The following is a 23,660-nucleotide window of genomic DNA, read 5'->3' on the forward strand; positions in this document are numbered from 1 at the left end:
GATCATTAGTAATGCTTCCATGATTTTTTCAGCCATCTCATTCAGAACTCTGGGGTGTACAACATCTGGTTCAGATGGCTTATCTGCCTTCAGACCTTTCAATTTCACAAGAACCTTCTCTCAAATGATGGGAATTTTACACACTTCATGACCCCTGACACCTGGAACTTCCACCATACTCCTAGTGTTTTCCATTGTGAAGACTCATGTAAAATACTTATTCAGTTCATCCACCATTTCACTGTCCCCCATTACTACCTCTCCAGCATTGTGTTCCAGCAGTCCAATATCATCTGCGAACCTCTGCATAGACTTTATATATCTGAAAAAAACACTTTTGGTATCCTGTTTAATAATACTGGCTAGCCCACTTTGTATTCTATTTTTACCTTCTTAATAAATTTTATAGTTGCCTTCTGTTGGTTTTTAAGCTTCCCAATCCTCTAACTTACCACTAATTTTTGCTCTATTATATGCCCTCTCTTTGGAATTGACTTCTCTTGTTAGCCACAGTTGTGTCATCTTTCCTTCAGAATACTTCTTCCTCTGTGGGATGTATATATTCTGTGTCTTCCAAATTGCTTCCGGAAATTCTAGCCACTAGTGCTCTGCTGTCATCTCTACCAGTGTTCTTTACCAATCAATTCTGGCCAACTCCTCTCTCATGCCTCTAATTCTCTTTACTCCACTGTAATACTGATACATCTGACTTTAGCTTCTACTTCCCAAATTTCAGTGTGAATTCGATCATATCACTTTCCCCTAAGGGTTATTTTACCTTAAGCTCTCTAATCAAGTCTGGTTCATTGTTTCTCCATAATGCTGGTTTATTTTACTTTTACCAAGCTCCCATAACATCTCACTCAGTCAACTGATATCATGATGTCAAAGAAACTCTGACCACTTCTCCATTTTTGTGACGAAGTTTGAAGCTCAGTGGTCCACGCACAACCAAAACTGAGCACCACTGAGCAGGCTATTGATGTTACTTGATACATATGTAACTCTCACTTCAGCTCGTGGCTTAATATAGGGGGTGATAGCTCCTGGCCCAGCTAAGCTTAAGAAATCTCGTTTGGATGAATGCTGCGCGATGTGTCCCCATTACAAATCAGTACCCCAAAATAACAAACAGTACACAATATGCGATTAAGCTTTATAATTCTTATTTTGACTATATGGTTAGTAAAGAAAAAAAAGAAAAAGGGCCCATTCTTATGAAACAGTCTATTGCGTGATGCTGGAGCTCACTGATAAGCTGGTCATCCGTATCGACCTCCTCCGATTGTTGCTGCCCTTCGGACCCTCGCTCCAAGTCCACTATGTCCGGCGGTCTACCAACTCTCTCCATTTGCGTCTTCTCTTATCTCTCCCCGGCAAAAGACCGCAAAAATCTCTCTTCCGGACTCTCAAGAAAGAATAACAGTTCTCTCATTGGCTAGCCCCCAGCAGTCTAAACCCCGTTATCTCTAGACATAACCCAGACATTGCTGCTACAGAGAAACCATTACATTCGCAGTGAAACCTAACAGCATGTTACACATACACCAAGAGCAAGAGGATAGGACCACTACAGGATAAAAGAGGGAACATGTGTTTGGAGGAAAATGATCTTGCCAACATTGCAAATGAACTCTTTGCGTTAATGTTCACCAAGGAGAAGAGCATATAAGATACAGTACTGTCCAAAAGTCTCAAGCACATATAGCTGAGGTGCCCAAGACTTTTGCACAGTGCTGTTTTTGTCAACGTGGAACAGACAGCAAGTTTGTAAATCTGGTAGGAGCAAAGGATTTTGGGAGTGGTGAGGGTGGAGTGGTGTGGGAAGTGTGGGACAGGTGGCACAGAAGTATTGCCAGGGCAGGGAGTGGCATGGATGCATACATATCTGGACCTGAGGCACCAGGCAAGGTCATTTTATAACAAACAACTAGTTTATTGATCATTACAGAATGTCTCTCTGGTGAATCCTGCTTCCTCCCCCTCCCTTCTCCTTTCCCAACCATGATTTCTCCTCTCTATGTCCCCTTCCCACTCTCAGTCCACAAAACAGACCCATATCAAAATCAGGCTTATCATCACCTACACATTTCATGAAATGTTTTTTTTTGTTGCAGTAGTATAGTGAAATACAGTACTGTATATATGTCTTGGCACCCCAGCTATAGATATGTGCCTAAATCTTCTGCACAATACTGTAGAATGATCAGTGTGCAGCTTAATAATGATGCTGAGGCATTTTGAGGTAAAGGAAGAGATAGTAATGGATCTCTTAAAGAATGTTAGGGTAGAAAAGTCTTGCAGACCTGATGCAATATACCTCAGGTTGAAAGGCAAGGGATGACATTTGCTGATACCATGACCTGGATCTTCATGTCCTCTCTAGCCACAGACGGGTCCCTGAGGACTGGTGAGTAGTAAATGTTGTTCTTTGGCTTGAGAAGGGAAATAAGGATAATCCTGGAATTATATACCAGTGAGTCTCATGTCAGTGCCAGTGAAGCTTTTCAAGAGGATTCTTAGAGGTAAGCTTTATGAATATTTGAAAAAGCATGGCCTAATTAAGGACAGTCAGCATGGCTTTCTGTGGAGCAGGTCATATTTTACTAATTTGATTGAGTTTTGAGGTAACAAATATGATCAATGATTGTACAGCATTGGATGTCTTCTACATGGATTTTAGTAAGGCATTCAACAAGATCCTTCATTGTAGGCTAATCCAGAAGATTAAGATGCATGGATTGATAACTTGGTAGTATGGAGTACTTGATTTGCGTGATACGATAGTGCTCAGTGGGTCTTATTCAGGCTGGAGGTACAATATACTGTACTTAATACTTACTAATCCTGACTTGCCCTTTTGCACTCTTCAGTGACAAAGGGTTGAGTCTCTGGTTTGAACATGGGGAATATAACGAACCATGAAGTTACTGTTAACGGTAATGCACATTTATTTGTTATTAATGTAGAAAATTACAGAACAGGAACAGGCACTTTGGCCCACAATATTGCGCAGAACTGATTAAATTAGTAATCAAATGCCCACTAAGCTAATCCCTTCTGCCTGTACTATAACCATATTCTTCCAATTCCTGTGCAATCATAGGCCTAAGAACCTCTTGAACACCATTATATTTGCCTCCACTAACTCTGCAGGCAGTGCATTCCAAGCATCCACCACTCTGTGTTTAAACAAAAAACTTGCCCCTCACATCTTCTTTGAACTTAAACCCTCTCACCTTAAATGCCTGCCCTCTGGTATCAGACATTTCAAACCTGGGAAAAAGTAGACTAGCTTTCTACTCTATCTACGCCTCTACGCTCCAGAGAAAACAACCAAGTTTGTCCAACCTCTCCTGATAGTACATACCCTCCAATCCAAGCAGCATCCTGGTAAACCTCTTCTATACCCCACCAAAGCCTCAACATCCTTCCTATAATGGGGCAAGCGGAATCTAATGCAGTAATCCAGGTGCATCTCAACTAGTTTTCTAAGTATTTAGGATGCACCTGACTTCCTGACTCTTGAACTCAGTTGCTTTACTAAGAAAGGCAACCATGCCATATGCCTTTTTTTTACTCCATATCAATCTACATATGTAGCCACGTTCAGGGAATTATGGACTTGGACTCCAAGATCCAACATAAACAGTTCTGGTTCTTGCCATTAACAATCTGCTGTCTCTTTACATTTGATCTCTCAAGATGCAACACCACATTTGGCTGAGTTAAACTCTATCTGCCATTTTTCAGACTATATCTGCAACTGATCCATATGGTGCTCTATTCTTTACCAGTCTTCCATATTATCCACAATACACTAATCTATCTTCTGTAAACGTAGTAAACTATCCATCAACATTTTCATCCAGGTCATTTATCTACATCACAAAAAGCAGATTCCATACTGAAACCTCTGTGGAAATTAGACCTCCAGTCAGAATAAGTTTTATTGACCACTACCTCAAATTTCTATTGGCAAGCCAATTACGAATCCAAATGGCAAATTCACCATGGAATCCATGATCCTTAATATTCCGCATCAGCCTCCCATGAGTGATCTCATCAGATACCTTACAAAACTCCATGTAGACAACATCCACAGCTCTAACTTCATCAATCTCCTTTGGCACCTCCTCGAAAAACTAAGATATGACACAAAGATATGACAAGATATGACACAAAGATATGACAAGATATGACACAAAGGCATGCTGACTGTCCCTAGTTAACAATGGTTTAACAATGCTCAGAAATCCTATCACCAAGAGCCTTCTCCAGTAACTTAGTTTCCAGGATTACCCTTATTTCACTTGTTGAATAACAGAACAACAGTAGTTACTCACCAATCCCCGAGGACCTACCACTTGAAGATATGATAGAGAAGACAACAATATCAGTCAAGGCTCCAGCAAGCTCGTCTCTTATCTCTCTCAAGAACCTTAGATATATTGCATCAGACTCTGGGGATTTATCCACCTTAATGTTCTTTAAGAGACCTAATACTTCATATAATACTTTATCCTTCTTAAACTCTTAATGTCCTAGCAAATTAGCATACTCCACACAAATCTCCCTGTCCTTTGTAAACATTGATGCCAAGTACTCATTTAGGTTCTCATCTTCTGCCTTCAAGTACATTTCCTTCTTTATCATTGAATGGTCCTACCTGCTCTGTAAGTATCCTCTTCCTCAATGTATAGAAAGCCTTAGGATTCACTGTAATCCTATTTGCCAAGGACATTTTTCATGGCCCCTTCTGGCTTTCCTAATTCCGTTAATGATTTCTAGCTTCTTTTTAATCTTCAAGGTCTCTAATTTTAGCTTCCTAAACCTTACATAAGTGTCTTTTTAATTAACTAAATTCACCAACTCTCTTGACATCCAGTGTCCCCTTACCTTGCCATCTTTGTTCTTCCTTTTCACTGCAACATACTTGTCCTGTACTCTATGCAGTTGGACTTTAAACACCCTTCAAATGTCAGGTGTGGATTTGCCCATTAAAAAAAATCTGTTCCCAATTAATTCTCACTAGTTCCTGATTTCCTTACCACCACAACAGGTTTACAGCAGATGCAATCTTACTGGCTCTCCACTCAGCCTTGGACCAGATGGACAACAACAATGCCTACATCAGGTTGCTATTTATTGATTACAGCTCAGCGTTAAACACCATCATCCCCTGAGCCTCTGTACCTCCATCTGCAACTGCATTTTTGACTTCCCTGTCAGGAGAGAACAGATTGGAAATAACATCTCCTCCATGCTAATAATCAACACTGGCACACCTTAAGCCCAATACTCTACTCTTTCTATACCCTTGACTATGTGGCTAGGAACAGTGCAAATGCCATCTACAAATTTGTCAATGTCATAATTGTTGTTGGCAAAATCTCAGATGCTGATAAGACAGCTTACAGGAATGTGATAGATCAGCTGGTTGAGTGGTGTTGCAACAACCTTGCACTGTATGTCAGTAAGACGAAGAAATTGATTGTGGACTTCTGGAAGGAAAGTTGGGAGACCACACAGAGGTTTTCATTATGGGGACTGCAGTATAAAAAGGGCAATTTTTTTCAATTTCTTGAGTATCAACATCTCTAAAGGTCTATCCTGGTGCAATTGATGCAATTACAAAGGCGGCACACCTGCAGCTTATATTAGGATTTGGAGGAGATATGGTATGACCAAAGAGTCTAGCAGATTTCTACAGATGGACTGTGGAGAGCATCCTGACTTGTTGCACCGATGTATAGGAAAGGGGAAAGCTGCTGAGTCAGCGCAGTCAGCTCCATCATGAGCACTAGCCTTCCCACCATCAAGGACATCTTCTAAAGTGTACAATTACACTATTTTTATATATTCCAGTTCCAGTCTTTATTAGGGAAGTTGAAGTTACTGGTGACCCATAGACTGTATTGCAGTGATCAATTCTATCAGGGCAAACACAGCTAAAAGTATTTGCCACAGATGGCTGAACAAGGATGAGATGAAGTAGGATAATCTATTTGTCCTGTAGCAGACCCAGTCTGCCGGCTGTACTTGAGGCCAAATGGAAACATACAGCACAAAAATATGTCCTCACAGCTCACTTTGTCCATGCCTTTCCGGATGCCCTTCTACACTTGTCTGTATTAGGGTGATATCACTACTTCTTTTCTATCCAAGTACCTGACTAAGTTCCTTTTAAGTATTTAAATGTCACCTGTCTCCAATACTTCCTGACAGCTTGTTCCAAATATTCATCATCCTCCATGTGAAAAACTTGCCCCTCAGATATCCTTTAAATCTTTCCTCCAGTGTTCTGGCATTTAGTTCAGGCTAATAAAGATGCAAAAATCTCTAGTGCTAGCAATCTCCTCTCTTGCCACTTTTTGCATTTTGGATAGAATGTTACACCATGCGAGTTTATCAACCCTAACGTGCTTCAAGATTTCTAAAGCCTTATACATGTGCTCAACAAATCAAGCAAATTGCATTCTCTAGTCGCCACATCATTCTCCCTGCTGAATACTAAGGTGTTCATTTGGGATGTCATTCATATCCCCTAGTTTCATTTATCTTGACAGTCAGAATAGAGATAGAATTGCCTTGTCCTCATCTCTCACCCTACCAAACAACACATTATGCTTCATATCCACCAACTGCAGTGCGATCCCACCAGCAGATATGTCTTCTCCACTCCATCCATTTCTGCTTTCCACAGGACTAATCTCTCCATGACTCGCTGCTTCATTCATCTCTCCATCACCAGGCATTTTTACCTGCATCCTTAGGTGCCACACCTGTACCTAAACTTTTTTTCTCATCACCTCTTGTGCACCTTCTGCAATGAGGTCCATTGTATTTGGTACTCTCAATGTGGCCTTCTCAATGCTAGCAAGATCAAGCACAGACTGGACAACCACTTTGGTGAGCACCAGTACTCTGCAATAGCCAACCTGATCTATTTCCAAACCATTTGAAGTCATTTTATTTTCAAACTGACCCGTCTGTCCTCAGCTTTCACCACTGCCAGCATGAGACCAAACGCAACCAAGAGGAACAGCACCTCATATTCTCATTTGTTTGACTAACTACAACTCAATGGTGTGAACATGGAATTTTCTAATTTCAGGGAACCCACAACCCCTCTGTTTCTTTCACGTTCCTCACCCACACAAGTCTTCTCACGGACTCCCTTCTTTCCAAACTCACTCCCAACCAGTCCCTTGGTTTCCTAGATTATTTCCTCTTCCTCACATGGTCTACCTATGACCCACATACTCTATCCACTTAATCCCTATCCTTACCCCTCTTCCCCTGAGCATTCTTCCCTTATTTGATTCCACTCACCAACTTCATCAGATTTCACAATCTGAAATCTATCACTTCCCAGCTTGTCACTATCTCCTTAAGTTCCTTCTTGCCTTCATATCAGGGTCTTCTCATCTGAATCCACCTATTGTTTTCCAGTACTGATTCATCAGATGAGGAAAGATTGAAAATAGCAAATCAAGACAAGATGCTCATAAGGATCATAACAGGATTGGTACCTTAGCTGAAAGGTATAAATCAATGGAGACTACGTATAAAGCTGTTCCTTACCAATCACCACTTCAGACACCGTTTGCAGACATATTGACAAGTTGAATGAATTGTGTATCCATAATCAGTGCTGAGTTTGACATCAGGCGGTATGTTTAGTTTTGTTCTTTTTCTGCTTTAACATAGCTAGTACCATACAACTGAATGCCCTGTTTCTCCATTTCAAAGGCATTAAGTATATCACAGAAATGGCATACTTCCTCTCCTTAAAACTAAATCATTAACTCTTAAATGGATTTGTATTTCAGTTACCATGTTACAGCTATACAAGGCCTTGGTTAGACACACTTGGAGTATTGTGTTCAGTTCTGGTCTTTTAAGAGACTCTTCGATAGGTACATGTTGCTAAGAAAGATCGAGAGATATGCTGTTGGTTAATTCTCGGCAGCTTCTAGAGTAGGCTACATGGTCAGCACAACATTGTGGGTCAAAGGGCCTGTAATGTGCTGTAGATTTCTATGTTCTATGGTGGGACGAACTCATTTCTCTGAATTTTTATTCCATGGGTCTAGGTTCTAACCTAAGAATTTAACTACTTCAAATTGTCATAGTGTTAAGATGCTCTTCCAATGTGGAGAACTTCCTATTTCTAAAATGTTTGCCTTTACATTGGGAGATCAACTATTGATTTAATACAATTACTACCTGAGGGAATGAACTTTTACTATGCTTGAGAAATTAAACAGTTATTGCATTACTTTCATGTTAACTTAGTTATACTTCTCTTTTACATCCAGGTTAGCCTTGATTCACGAGTGCGTGAAGTCATCAACACAAAGATGGCTGAACCGTCAAATCAGATATTTGATGATGCACAGCTGCAGATTTATACCTTAATGCATAGAGACTCGTATCCACGATTCCTGAACTCTTCTATATACAAGTCTCTGCTTCAGAAGTCATCCAGCACATCTTCAGAATCCTAAATATTCAACTATACAGATAAAGTTCATTTAAAAAACCAAAACAGGTACAAGGTCATCATCACAAAAAAAGAAAATATGAAACTCAGGTTTATTTTACTACTGATTTCCTGTTGCCTAAAAATGCAAGAAGCACTAAAGAACTGCAAGACCCTAGTGATGGCTTAAATAATTTCAATTCTGGTCTTTTTTTTTAAATTTACAAGCATTAGTGAATAAACCCTAGTGGAAAGGGACAGTTTTTATTCATCTCTCAGTCAGATATCATCTACACAATCATTATACGTTTGTATATGAAAACATTGTTATCAATAATTTCAGAACAGCTATTTTATTTACATGAAAAATGAAAGTGGTTTTATTGAAAGGGATATAATCTCAGCCTTTATATTGGTACATAACCATTAAAAGTACAAAACAGAATATTTAAAATTGTAAGTAGCTCATACCTACCTTTGTAAGACATCATTGTTGCTGCTAATAATTCCATCAGTTGCTAATCAAGGATCATTCCATCCCAAAGAACCATAATTTTACCTCACTCTGTGACAACGAACATTTAATTACCATTTTTTTCGTACAATGATCATGAAGCTATCTACGAAGATTACAGAAAATATAATAGCCAGGTAAGTGTGAGTTCTTGCCGAAAAGGAACCAAGGTGCTCTTGAGGGTTACATTGTCAAATGAACTCCAGAGCTAGTGTACAAGATATGTTAAATTTCACCCCTTTGTTTGTCTTCATGGTTGACAATTTATTGTGCTGTATTGTAATAATATTAGGCTGTATTGACAACTTTAAAAAGGAAACTACTGATAAATTAGCTAGCTGTCATTTACAGCGAAAGATAGTTTATATTTGTGCAATTTTCTTCTTGGATACAGGTAGTCAACAAAAGGGCTTTAAATTTACGAAGGCTTACCTACAAGATGAAAAATAATAATTGGATAGTTATGTTAGAAATAATAGAAATCCCTCACTATAATTTTTGAAATTAATTGAATATGTTTTACAAGCACGGTTAAGAAAATTTGTTAAAATTTAAATAAATACATTGCTAATCTGATGAACTTCGTCTTTCATTTAGATAAATGTTGACAGGGAAAATGAAAAATAAACTGGATCGCTTGCTGTGTAAAAGAAAAGAATTGTGGTGCACTCATGCAATCTTCATGAACAGCATTATTGTTGCTTACAGCCACTGTTTATCATCCTGCTTACCAATTTCAAAAATGGCCAACAGTACTACTAAAGATTATGCAGCCAACCTCTCCCACTTAAAGTCAAAACATTATAGTTACAGCAGTTAAGTGCAATTTGGGATTCACTCTGACCTGATTAACATTCAGTAATGGTGCAACAGTGGAGAAATTGGCACCACAGTTTTCATACTCTATACTAGGGACCTCTGTGCAGAAGGTGGATAATTCCACAGTAATTTACAGGTTGTCAGATTCTGCATGTGGTGAATCACCAAGCCAAAAACTATGGTTAGTGTCCAATTCAGAACTGTGCAGGAATATGTAAATTATCCAGAGAAAGCAGGTGGCAACTCCTGCCATATTGATTGAAGTGGCAATTACAGACCAAACTTAAATTACTGAAGGATGCTCGACAGCTATCATCTCATACAAAGTGAAACCAAGTGACATAGGTGACAAAATTTCTCTCCCAGATGAGCTCAATGCCTTTTATGCTTGCTTTGCCTATTATGAAAGCACCTTCTTGACCTCCCACAGCCTCCGATGACTGTGATCTCCGTCTGAGGCTCATGTAAGAACATCCTTCAGGAGGATGAACCCGCGGAAAGCATCCCGCTCAGATGGGTACGTGGCAGATTAAGACCTGTACTGATCAACTGGCTGGAGTGTTCAATATCTTTAACCTTTTGCTTCAGCAGTATGAAGTAACCAGCTGCTTCATACAGGCTTCAATTATACCAGTACCTACGAAGAACATGGTAACCTTCCTCAACAACTATCAAGTAGCATTTACATCCACTGTGATGAAGTGCTTTGAGGTTGGTGATGAAACCTATCAACTCCTGCATAAGAAGCAACTTGGATCCACTTCGATTTGCCTACTGTCACAACAGAGCTGTGTGCTTAGATCCTTGCTCTACTTGCTTTATACTTATGACTGTGAGGCTAAGCACAGCTCCAGTACCTTATTTAAGTTGACCCTGATCGTTGGCTGAATCAAAGGTAGTGACAAATCAGCATTTGGAGGGAGATTGAAAATCTGGATGAGTGGTGCTACAACAACAATCTCTCACTCAATGTAAGCAAGACCAAGGAAATGATTAATGACTTGAGGGGGAAGAAAATGGAGGCCCATAAGCCAGTCCTCATCAGGGGATCAAGCAGAAAGAGTTAAATTCCTTGGTTTTATCATTTCAGCAGATCTGTCCTAGGTCCAGCACAAAAATACCATTACAAAGAAAGCACAGCAGTGCCTCTACTCTTAGTGGTTTATGTAGATTCAGCATGACATCTCAAATTTTGACAAACTTCTATAGTCTACATCATGGACTGGTATGGAAACACTAATGCCTTTGTACAGAAAAGCCTACAAAAGATTGTTGTCCACCCTGTCGGGTGTGGTCTTTCATTGATTTTATTGTGTTTCTTGTATTTACTGTGATTGCCAACAAGAAAAGGAATCTCAGGGTTGTGTGTGGTGACGCGTGTACTTTGATAATAAATTTAATTTGAACTTTTGAAAATATCAGTTTTCAAAGGAAATACATGGTTTGTCATTTTGTCTTCCAACAGACTAATTCATTCCGATGCCACTGAAGAATAGGGGCAATATTCATAATCTGTTTACTATCATTTTGCCAGAGCCCTTAATGTTGACATCAAACAACTAGCCTCACCTTCTAGAAAAGTTCAAAACTGAGCCAAATCACAGGAAACATGCTGAATACTCATTGGTTCAACTTTAATTTTAATAGGTACAAGTGAAACATTTTATTGTATGCTCTCTTTACTGAAACAAAAATTAGAATTTATATCTGTTACACCAGCCATCTTAATTTCATTAATTTAGCAGTGCTAGTCACCTGACAAGTACAACTGTTCATTTTTTTTCCAGAAGGCACTATTTAATCAAAGTTATTTTGTGCATGTTTGCAGCAAATAACTTGTATAGTTTTTTTCCCCGTTTTATCACACTTTTCAGCTCTTACCTCAATTATGCAATCTATTTGATCTTAGAGTATCAATCTCATCCCCCTTCAAGTGTTACATCTGAATCTAAAACCAATAATCTTTCAGGGAAGGAATTCTAGAAAATGAATAATTACTGTGAGGAATGCTTATATGAGAATGCAGATCTTGGGAGTACAGTTCAGTATTCAACACCATAATTCCCTCCAGGCTCGACAAGAAGCTCAGAGGCCTCAGCCTGCATCCTACCTTTTGTAGCTGGATCCTGGACTTCCTGTCAGATTGCCGGCAGATGGTAAGAAGGAGCTCCCCTCACCTCTGCCCCTCAAGCTGTGTGCTGAGCCCCCTCCTTTACTCTCTCTATACCCATGACTATGTCACCACCCATAGCTCCAATCTGCTAATTAAATTTGCTGATGATACTACATTGATTGGCCTAATCTTAAAATATAACGAGGCAGCCTACAGAGAAGTCAACACCCTGACACAGTGGTGTCAAGAAAACCACCTCTCCTTCAATGTCGCAAAAACAAAAGAACTGGTTGTGAACTACAAGAGGAATGAAAACAGGCTAACCCCTATTGACATCAATGGATCTGGGGTTGAGAGGGTGAACAGCTTTAAGTTCCACAGTATACACATCACTGAGGATCTTATGTGGTCTGTACATACTGGCTGTGTGGTTTAAAAAAAAAGCATAACAGCACCTCTTTCATCTCAGACGGTTGAAGAAGTTTGGTATGGACCCCCAAATCCAAATAACTTTCTAAAGGGGCACAATTGAGAGCATCCTGACTGGCCTGGTATGGGAACTATACTCTCCACAATCGCAGGACACTGCAGAGAGTGGTATGGACAGCCCAGCGCATCTGTAGATGTGAACTTCCCACTACTCAGGACATTTACAAAGACAGGTATGTAAAAAGGGCCCAAAGGATCATTGGGGACCCGAGTCACTCCAACCACAAACCATCTGGGAAATGGTACCGCAGCACAAATGCCAGGACCAACAGGCTCTGGGACAGCTTCATCCACCAGGCCATCAGACTGATTAATTCTTGCTGATACAATTGTATTTTTATGTTATATTGACTATCCTGTTGTACATACTACTCATTATAAATTGCATATTGAACATTTAGACGGAGACATAAGATTTTTACTCCTCATGTATGTGAAGGATGTAAGAAATAGTCAATTCAATTTTGTCATGCTTGGTCCTTTTGCCAATCACTTAATTCTTAGGTCCTTCACTTCTCACCCTTACACCCAGTGGACAGAGTCCCGCTATCTACATTGGAGAACCACGCTTTTTAGTGTAAGTCTCATTTGATCACACTAAGATACACAGTGTGCCTCATTTCTTCCCACAAATATCTGATGTTGTCACAGCCTACTCCTTTTAAAAAGATGAGCTTTCCAAGGACTGCTAGCAGCTAGGGGAGGTTTTTTTTTTAAAATGAACTTTCCTGCTACCTCATTTTAATCGCAGACTCCATGTAATCATTAGCAATCCTGATAATTCCATCCAGCTGCTGTCAAATCAGTGTGGGGTGCACAATGAGCCTCTCAGTAAATTTTGAAAAAGACACAACTTGTCTAAACCTCAATAAATGACACACACACCTGGTCCAGTATTCTCTTGTGCAATGCATTCTTCATTCATAACCTCTAAATGTTCCTACCAAAAGCATTTCATATTCAAATTTTTGTATTACAATTTCATGTAAGATATTTATCATTCCATTGATATATTCCTTACTGTTTAGCAGACTCAAATGTCATCTGAAAATCTTGAACTTGTCCCCTGAATACTCAATCTGTATAATAAAGATCACAAAAAACTCATACTAACTCTTGCATATCTGTGACTACATTCAGCCCTTTACAACACTATGGCTGGCTTAATGAGTGGAAAGCTGCTGTATATCCATGCTTAAACTATTTATTACGAGAGGTACTTTCTCATATTTTCTTTAGCATTTGCTCAATCCTATATCCACCGAAATTTACTCAGAACAAGATCAGTCAACAGTGATGTTAACAGTGCATCTCAGATGTTGTCTTCTCTTCATTAAATCATCCTTTTACAGAAAACTCATGATCCATTTGGAAGACTGTCAATCTCCACCTATCTCAGCTTATTTAATATTGAGACCTTCATCCATGCAAATTGTCACTGATCTTAAGCTAAACCATCCACAACTGGGTATTCTCCCTTAACCAAGCCTCTCTAAACTTGAGATCAAGAATGCCGCTCCCTTATGACAACAAACACAAAAGGTCCACTTACCCATCGTACACGATTATTGTCTTTAACTGGTCTATCCTTAAGCAAAAACAGACCTTATAACCAATTAAACAATTTCCAATTTCTAATCAGTCCATAACCTCTCCTCCCCCAGTTTTAATCTTTCCAATATTAACCCTCCAAGATCACCATGTTCCCTGTATTTGTGCCATTTTATAATGCCCAATATAAAAAAAAGTCCAATCATCACTGTTATTTTTATTCACGTTTAAATTAATTACCTACTTGCCCAAATGTACATCTTTAACCCTGCATTACCATCTCTTATATCATTGCACTTCTACATTATGGATATTTCTCCCCCTAATTGTCCTGTTTTCAAAGCACCTTGAGTTTTAGTTAACTGTTTCAAACTCTGACGAAAGACAAGTCATCCAAAACATTAACTTGGTTCTTCTATTCATGGCTTCCAATACTTCTAGTATTTTTATTCCATTCTAATAAGGTTTTAAATTAGGCTGGACAGTCTCGTGTTGCAAAGGTAGTTTCTAGATGTTTGGCATTTCTTAGTTTAATTTGATCAACATTGAATAATGACACCCAAGATTTAGTCAAGTGGAAATTTAATTCATATCAACTCATTATTATTTTATAATGCTAAGTACCTTTTCGCACCAACTTAAAGTCATCAGAAAAAATTACAATTAGATCATATTGCTTTCATATGGGAAGTTCAGGTTCATCACAATAGCACATGCACAGAGATATCAATGCCAGGCTAACTATAAATGTATTTGTGTACCATCTGATGTATTTATTTCTTTTGAATAAATTCAAACACAAAAAAAGACTAGACTCTGTCTCTGAAATACCCACAGAATTAATTCCAACTATGCTTTCAAACCACATCACATCTACAATAAAGTCCTGTGTGTAAATTGCTTATTATTATTATGATACTAATCCCCTATAGGTACTTCAATTGTAGAAAAAAAATACTTCTTGAAAAATCTCCAATATCTCACAAACTCTATGATCAGTGATGGAACTGCCCACTTAGCAAACAGCAGAGAGTATGGGAAATCTTATTGATCACAAAATTTGAACAATTTGCAAAGCTTGAAACTTATCCTTACTTGCAATCTATAGATAATTACAAAGTAAGCAAATACTACTGGCCTCCAAGCACCTGGAGTGAAGTTTATGCCCGACAGTATGAAAAAGGACCAGTGTGGTAAAGACCAGAAACACACTGATGTTGTGGCCTGCATTTTGGGAAGACTTCCTGATATATACACCATTTTAAGTTGATCTATCATAGAAATTACATCCTACCCTCTTTTTGGCCCTTTCAAAACTGTCATAAAACATCAAGGTACTCATTTTACAACGTAAACACATGATTCTACTGCTACTCCTTAACAACACTGATTTTACATTTGTTAAGGTACATGGCTCATACATTGAAAACAATATTTTATCATCTCAACCCAAGCTTGGCAATTCAGCATTTCCTATTGCACAACCAGACTGATTAATACAGGCTGGCAAGTTGCCCTCAACTTGAGCAACATGCTCTCGGCCCATTTGGGCCAGAATTACAATGCTGTTTAATCAATTCATCATTGGAAATATTGTATATTGCAAATCGTTTAGGTCAGATAAACATTGATTTTTCTATCTAGTTCATTTTTGGAGATGAACTCTGCAGATCAGCAATGCAAGTTGCTTATAAATTCCACAAAACTGCACACGCAAAATCCAAGTAGATGCCTATTACGTCATCACTGCTTCAGAGACTGATATTATCAAGGAGCAGAGTAACTTCTGTTTAATATCACCTCTGCCAAGAACCGTAGTAACTTGGATGCCAGTGAGGAATTGTTACTTTTTAGACCATAAGACAATAAGACTTACGGCCTAATTCAGCTCATTTGGCCCACCAAGTCTGCTCCACCATTCTGTCGATGCTCATTTATTATCCCTCTCAACCACCTCGGCTTTCCCTGTAACATCTGAAACCCTTGCTAATCAAGAACTAGAACCTATCAAGCTCCACTTTAAATATATCCAACTCATCAGCCATTTGTGGTAATGAATTCCACAGATTCACCACCCTCTGGTTAAAGAAATTCCTCCTCTGTTCTAAAGGGACATCTTTGTATTCAGAGGCTGTGCCCTCTGGTCCTAGATTCCCCCACTATAGGAAAATCTTCTCCACGTCCACTTTATTTAGGCTTTTAATATTCAATTGGGTTCAATGAAATCTCACTCTTCTAAACTCCAGCAAGTACAGGCCCAGAGCCTTCAAATGATCCTCATACATTAACCCTTTAATTCCCAGATCATTCTCATAAACCAATCTGGATCCTATCCTTGTATTTTTCCCCACTTTCCCAAGATTATTCACTGTTATCCTGAGGATTGGAATGCAAACTTGATTTGCTTGCAATCACCATATACACTAAATGTTTAGCCTTACAAAAAGATCATATTCTTTAGTTGCAAAATGAAGTTTGTTTCCTACAAGTAGATTACATTCATGGTAATTTTAAGAACTGCTGAATGAAGTAGCAAGAAATACTGTATTCAGACCACATCGATGATCATTTTTGTTCATCAATTTGCAAAGAATATGGGTCACAAACATCTGCACAACAATAAAATCCTACACCTGAAATACTTTTTCAAACATAGGCTTTATAATCACTGACCAAAAAAAAAAGCTTTTTAGTTAACACTAAAAAACTTTAGATGGTCAATAATGAAAAATTACTTAAACATATTTCAGAATCAATACTATGGATTTGAGATTTACTTGAAGAACAAAAGATCAATTCCTTCAACACAACATGTTAATAAAAAAGCTATACTCAAGCTTGTTACTGAACATAGTGCTTAAAAATTAAGCAAAAGCAAGCATCTGAAAATATAGTGATATCAAGAAATGAAACAAGGCAGTACCAATGCAAAAAACAAACAGCATTGGGCATAGATAGCCAAATCCCAATACTATAATTTTAACATTTTATAAAACTTCAAGATCCAATCTAGCTTCTACTATGTCTACATTTAAAGTTAATCATGGAATCAATGTAATTATCAGTGGTATATTTCTAACAATAAAGAGCTCTGATGGCTTGGGTTTCATTATAAGACATCTTGAACATGGAGGAATCCAACACAGCTTGCTCATCTCATTCCAATCTGGGCAATGGTGAGGCACAGAAATTTAAGAACAAAATTAAAATACACAGGTAGTATATTAAATACAACAAATCAGACAAAATGAAATCCTGAAGTCAAATGCTAATTTCTATAAATTCTTTGCACTTTGTTTACACATACATAACCATTCCAAAATGTACAGACTATAATAATAATTGATGCAAAGGCTTGAGGAAAAAAAATCTGCAAAACTGCAAGCATTAGATATTTTATGAGAACTGAACATTCAAACTTAAAACCTATATTTTTGCGTTGGTGTCAGCCAGCTTGTTTAAAAAAATACAGGAGGAATTACATGAAAAAATTTAATCTGCTTTTTTTTAAAATTTAAAATGCATTGTGGTAATTAAAAACAAATACATCCAACACACCAAAAATTCTGTGATGAGCTTTCCCCCAATGAATTTCACAAATGATACAAATTTCGCACTTTTCACTAACATCAAATACTCTGAATGCAGTTGTGTTACTAGAGGAATCTGCTGATTTCTGCAATTATAACACTTTCTACAGAGATTACAATTTATGAAATAATTATAAAAAGTAAAGTAAACATCAAATTTATAAATATGGAAGCATTTGTATTGCTGAACAGTCACAACAATGTAATTAAAAAGTTATCTGATAGATCGATCTGATACCAATAATGACAAATCAAAACCTAAATTATATAAAGCTTAAAACACAATACTGTACCACACAATATGTTAAACAAAATCTGAGTGGCTGCATAATTTTAGAATATTCAATTCCATCGCTGCATGTCAGATTATTTACTTTTCAACAATATACGTAGCAAAATGAGAAATTTAATATACATGATACTTTTAAAGTTAGAGCTTTCATTTAGCTGGTCCAGCTGCATCTTCAAAGTAGTCTTCTGAATTTCTATTAACAGAACTAAGAAAAGATTATTTTTAGATAGCTTACCTTATAGTAATTCAAATTATCAATGATTTAATAATTAAAAACAATCCTTTAGAAAAGCATAGTGATCTCTTATAAGATACTGGTTAGCTCCAATGTCATGTTTTAATTACACAATTGAATCGCTGGGCTAAAGCTGATGGTTCAGCTATTGAAACTTTATTCAAATCCCAGGCTTCAGTCTGAAGCTTATAGTAGCAAATGTCACTGCATCTGTCATCATTCTGTTTTACCAGAATTCATGTGGACTTATTTGTAAATATAGCAAAGACTATATCCAGCTGTAGTACTGAAAATGCACACAAAAGTTAACTTCACTGCTATCAAGCAGTACTTATTGTTCAATTTTTTTTTATTACATTTGGATTGCTCCTGAATTATCAGGTTCAAGATCTCATTGTGGCCTTGGCCAAAACATCAATCTGGGAGCTGAAAAACAGTTGCAATGTTAGATTGCCTGTCTCTGACATCAGGCAGTATTTTATTAATTGTAACATCTTGCAGCAGAACAGTTGCTGTTGCCTGACAACTTCAGCAGCTTGCAATTGATTCAGATCTCCGGAGTCACCAGCATGTTGTAACTGTGAGGGTTTCCCTGGGGCTTCAGTTTCCCAACAGTTACAAAAGTTGTGGCTCATGGATTAATTTGTTACTATAAAATGCCCGTACAATAGGTGGCTGGTATAAGAATCAAGGTTGGGGTGAGTGGGTGATATGTTAATAGACAAAAATGGAGGACTAAATAGGAATGGGGCTGCTCTGAGGGCTGACATAGACTTGTATGTCTCTTTTGATGTCAAAAGGAAACGTTAACTTATGTACCATCAACTTATAATCAAAGCATCATACTACATGCAACCACCAACTGTCCATGCCAACATGATGTTCATCTATGCAAATCCCACATGCTCACATTATGCCTACCTATAACCCCTTAATGCTTTTCCGATCTGATTATATATCTAAACAACTTTTACATGTTGTAAGTGCATTTACACCTCCTCTGGCAGCTCATTCCAGATATTCACTATCAAATGTGTGAAAAATTACTCATCAGATCTACTTGAAATTTCACCTCCCTCACTTTAATTCTATGACCTCTAGATCTAGAAAACCAGAAAAAGATTCCATCTCTGCCTCAACTTTATAAATCTCAAAAAGATCACCTTTCAGTCTTCTAGCTTCCAGTAAGAATAAACTCAGCCTATGGAATTTCTCCTTGTAACTAGAGTCTCCATTCTATGAAACAACTTGATGAATCTCTTCTGCACGCTCTATATGGCTACCATATCATTCTTGTTGTGTGGTGACCAGAACTGTAAAGCATCAATTTGGAAGCTTCATGAGATTTGCAACTCTAACTCCTTACAAGAAGCAAAGCCATTACATCAACCTCTAGAAACAAAGTCACTCCACCACCAGCTCTGATATGCACCATTGGTGATGCACACTGCTGCAACTCATCTTGGTGACTAACGACAGTTCCTCCCGAACTGGTGATCTCTACCACCAAGGAAGACATGGGAAAAGCACCACCTATAAATTCCTCTCCAAGTTACACACCTGCCTGACTGGAATTACATTAATATACCTTTAACATACTAAGATCCAAATGCTATCAAACCACACAATGCCCAAGAACAATTCAGGAGCACTTCTCTAGAAGGACTACAGAATTTCATAGTAGTGAGTAAATACATCCTCACTCTCCCTTCTGAAATATGGAGAATCCCTAATATTTCCATTTTGTAAGGAAATTGTAGAGAGTTTTCATTCAATTACACCCTATCCATTGATATTTAAAAAGGAAGTAGCAAACAAGGATAAAACATGTCCAAGTGATGATTGTTGGGGGCCCTCTGAGTTTGTGTGATAGGAAACTGTGAAAGTACTTTTTATTTTCAAATCAGTGGCAAATTGACCTCAGCAATAGGCACAGACAGGGCAGGCAAGAATAGAAAGAATAAAGACAAGGTAATTACAGACCAGGCAAGTATTTCAGAGTTTGAGGCAGATAATAGTGAGGGTTTTTGGTTATCCTTTGAATCAGCTGCCAAGATACCCTTCAGATTTCCAATTAACCATTTTACCCGCATATTCCTCCACCTCTTCTCCTGACACAAGGTAGGGCCAAAATGACTCTTGGATTATAGGAACCTTGATTTTTTTTTTTAAATCCTTGATTCCAGCTGATTTTGTTATCCAATAGCCCAGATGAACCTACTTATTTCAAATAACACTATTTTTTTTTCCTTATATGGTTGCCAGTTACCCACTGGTGGAGTTTGAAAGATGTTAAAAAGCAGCATTTCACACAATTTCCAAAAGGAATTAACATGTGAACACATACCTTCCATCTGTTGCCACATTCATTGCAAAAAACAAATGTAGTCATTGGTTCATCAGCACTTCGTGTTTGGACCTGGAATACAGAGAAATAATGATAATGTATTGATAATGTGAGCTTTTTATTAATAGGACAATATTATAAGTGGCAAATCCATCTAGACAGAATTAATTTACACATGCCAAAAATCTGAACTGAACTACTACATATCGACTCAGTTTGATGGATTTTACTTGAATCGTAGACTGGTGAAAACAAAATTTAAAATAAAAACATATGGCTTACAAGAATCGCGTTTTGCACAATAAATTTATTCTGAAGTTTGCAAAGACATTTATGAATTTAAAGCAAAATATGACACACAGTGAATCAAGATTTTTATGTAATTTTAAATTTATCAAATACATTTAAATTGAAAAAGTAGCAAAGCTGTTATGCTCTTCCAAAAAAAAAGTTAATTGCAATCAAGAATCTCTAAATATTTTAGTAATTAAGCCCAGCCTATCAGGTTGGTCATGGATTTGGTCAAAACTTGTCATTTACAAGTAAGCAATCATATTTGCAATTCCAAACATAATTGTTAAGTTCCTTCTATTCGTGTCCATTTCAAAAGGCATTTGCTCAGTGCAAGAAACGATGGGTCAGGACAAATGGCTGGTCAAAATTAATGCACATAAGAGGAACCAAACAAATGTCAAAGCAAGGTTGTTTAAGTTGTCTCATATTTACCAATAATTTTCTGTGACAACTACAGAAACTGGCCTGAATGCCTCATACAGTACTTGAGAGATAAATGAGAGCTTACTAGAGTAAAAAAAAATTTATAAAATCTTAAAAACTATTTAAAAGCCTTTTCACACTTGGAATTTCTTTATAGAAAATAAAACACTGTTTGGAAAAAAAATTATCACAAAACCATGATTGTTTTATTGACAATTAACTCCTGAAGCTTTAACTAAAATCCTTAACTGAAACGGGCACAAAAACTTCCAGTTTCAAAAACACAGAAAGCAGAAGTCTGAAAGAAGCTGGTTCCAGCAATTCTCGGCTAAGTAGCCCTGCCATGCAGTATATGCAAAACACACAATTGTTTAATTAATCGTAATACTGCCTTATTCTTACCTGTGTGTAAGTGCAGTTATTCTTCTTGCACTTTCCGCAAACAAAGTAATCAGTCTCAGTCCCACCTGTTTTGGCCATCTGATGTTCTCTGATAGCTTCATTTGTTAAAGCCTTTCGAATCTCTCTCAGTTCATCACTTGCCATTTCCTTCAGTTTTATTGGGGGGAAAAATGGCTGGTAAAAATCTGAACCCAGTTTTTAAAGATTTCAAATCCTTCCTTTAAAATTGTTCAAAATGAGTTTTCACTAAAAAGTAACATTCCAATACAAAAATGTTTCAGCCTTACCTACTGCACACCTGAAGATTATTTTGCAGACATCTAAGTCTAATAAAAATATCTAATTTAATTTGATTTAGAGCTGAGCAACACTGGCCAATTCAGATTTCTTCAGATCTTCCAACCACTTAGCTAAAACTGTTTAAAAGAACATCAAGCAGTATTCACTATGGATCAGCACCCAGCCAAACCACGAACTATAATGACTGCTACTATCCATGCATCATGTTAGTTTTCTTTACTGAGTGACAGGTAACCACATCTTATTGACAGCCAGGGCATATTAATTTATTTTAAAGTGGCTAGCAACTGAACCAATTTCAAAGTAAAATTGCAAAGGTCTGTAGGCTCAATGTGAAAACTAAATTTTAAAATTTTTTTTAAGATTGATTATATCACCTTGAGCGAAATCAACTTAAAATAATTCCAAGTTCAAAAATTTACTTTAAGTATTATCAGCCGAAAAGATGCAGAAAATGTGGCATGGAACTTTTTGAGATGTGGGAAGAAGGAACAGAAAATCATTGATTCTGGTCCAATGTGCAAGAATATTTGACAATTGGTTTATTATTGTCACATGAAAAACTGTTCTGTATGCCATTCATATAGATCATTTCAAAAGATCAGTACATCAAGATAGTATAAAGTAAAAATCAATTATAGAAAGTGTAGTGTCAGGAAAAATGCAGTGCAGGTGGACAAATAAGGTGCACAGGACAAGATGGAGTAAATCAAGAGATCAGGAGTTCATCTTTTTGTTACAAGGTTTACTGAATTGTCTTATGACAACCTGACAGAAGCTGTTTTTGAGCCTGGTAATCTATTTTGAAGCTTTTGCCCAAGAGGAGGGAGAAGAGAAAATGACAGGAGTGGGAGTGGTATTTGATTATGTCTGCTGCTTCTCCAAGGCAGCAGGAATTTAATGAAGGACAGCAAAACAACTGGCTGGCAGAATTCAGCAGGTTAAGCAGCATATGAGGGAGGAAAGAAACTGTCAGGATTTCAGGACGAAACCATGCATCAGGACTGAGTGGAGAGGCAAGAAGGCCAGCAGAGAAAGGAGAAAGGCTGTGGCATGGCAACAAAAGGACTCAAGGCAATTGGTGGACTGATGAGGGGTGGAAGATGACAGGTACATAGTGCCAGATAGGGGAGGCAAGTGGGGGTAGAGTTGGAAGACCCTGGTAGGCGATAGATAGAGGTATCCATAACAAATCACATGAACAAAAATTTTTTAATCAAACAATACATTTACAATATTACTCAAATATTAAATACACCATAAATCCCAGTTTAGCTAAGAACTCCAACTCAATGAAGAATGCATTATACTATATAATACATTATAAAGACATCCACAGCATAGTAAATTTTAAATTGCCCCATTCAGGCCTAAATGTTTCATCACCATGGAGGCTTACTTCTCTTTTGGGATAACATCTTTCCTGACCCGGAGTGGAGGGGAAGGATGTTGAATCACTCTGTTTGGCAGGTGAGACCTGTGGCTGTGAAATGGTGCGACCACAGTAAGTGATGCTTGGTTTAAAAAATTCACACTTCTTGTGTTGTGCTCTGAGCCTAATCTTCTAATTTTTTTTTAATACTGTCCAAAGAATTTGCAGATATTCCTTGACATCGTCTATGGTAAGGATGACATCATCCAGGTAACACTGAGGACCTTAGCAGCCTTGCATCAGGTGGTCCATAGTTTTCTGCCAGAGTGCCAGAGCAGATACTACTCCAAAAATAAGCCTATTTATAGCATTAAAGGCCTTTAGTGAGAAACACTTTGAACGCTTCTTCCATTGCCATCTGTAGGTAGGCC

General features: G+C 37.7%; 2 protein-coding genes across 4 annotated transcripts in view; one reads left to right on the plus strand and one right to left on the minus strand.

Moving 5' to 3' along the window:
- Positions 1-9,578, plus strand: part of LOC140186831 (regulator of G-protein signaling 20-like) — a 140,225-nt gene extending 130,647 nt beyond the window's left edge. For all 3 annotated transcript variants that reach the window (XM_072241463.1, XM_072241452.1, XM_072241472.1), the window contains exon 5: positions 8,325-9,578. In XM_072241463.1, coding sequence (XP_072097564.1) covers positions 8,325-8,513 — 189 coding nt within the window. In that variant the 3' untranslated portion in view covers positions 8,514-9,578. The remainder of the gene's footprint in view (positions 1-8,324) is intronic.
- Positions 9,579-14,569: 4,991 nt separating this feature from the next.
- Positions 14,570-23,660, minus strand: part of tcea2 (transcription elongation factor A (SII), 2) — a 62,115-nt gene continuing 53,024 nt past the window's right edge. The window contains exons 8-10 of the mRNA XM_072241486.1: positions 21,558-21,704; positions 20,439-20,510; positions 14,570-18,061 (exon numbers count right to left, since the gene is read on the minus strand). Coding sequence (XP_072097587.1) covers positions 18,053-18,061; positions 20,439-20,510; positions 21,558-21,704 — 228 coding nt within the window. The 3' untranslated portion in view covers positions 14,570-18,052. The remainder of the gene's footprint in view (positions 18,062-20,438; positions 20,511-21,557; positions 21,705-23,660) is intronic.

This window comes from Mobula birostris, chromosome 2 (assembly GCF_030028105.1).
Source record: "Mobula birostris isolate sMobBir1 chromosome 2, sMobBir1.hap1, whole genome shotgun sequence".
NCBI lineage: Eukaryota > Metazoa > Chordata > Chondrichthyes > Myliobatiformes > Myliobatidae > Mobula > Mobula birostris.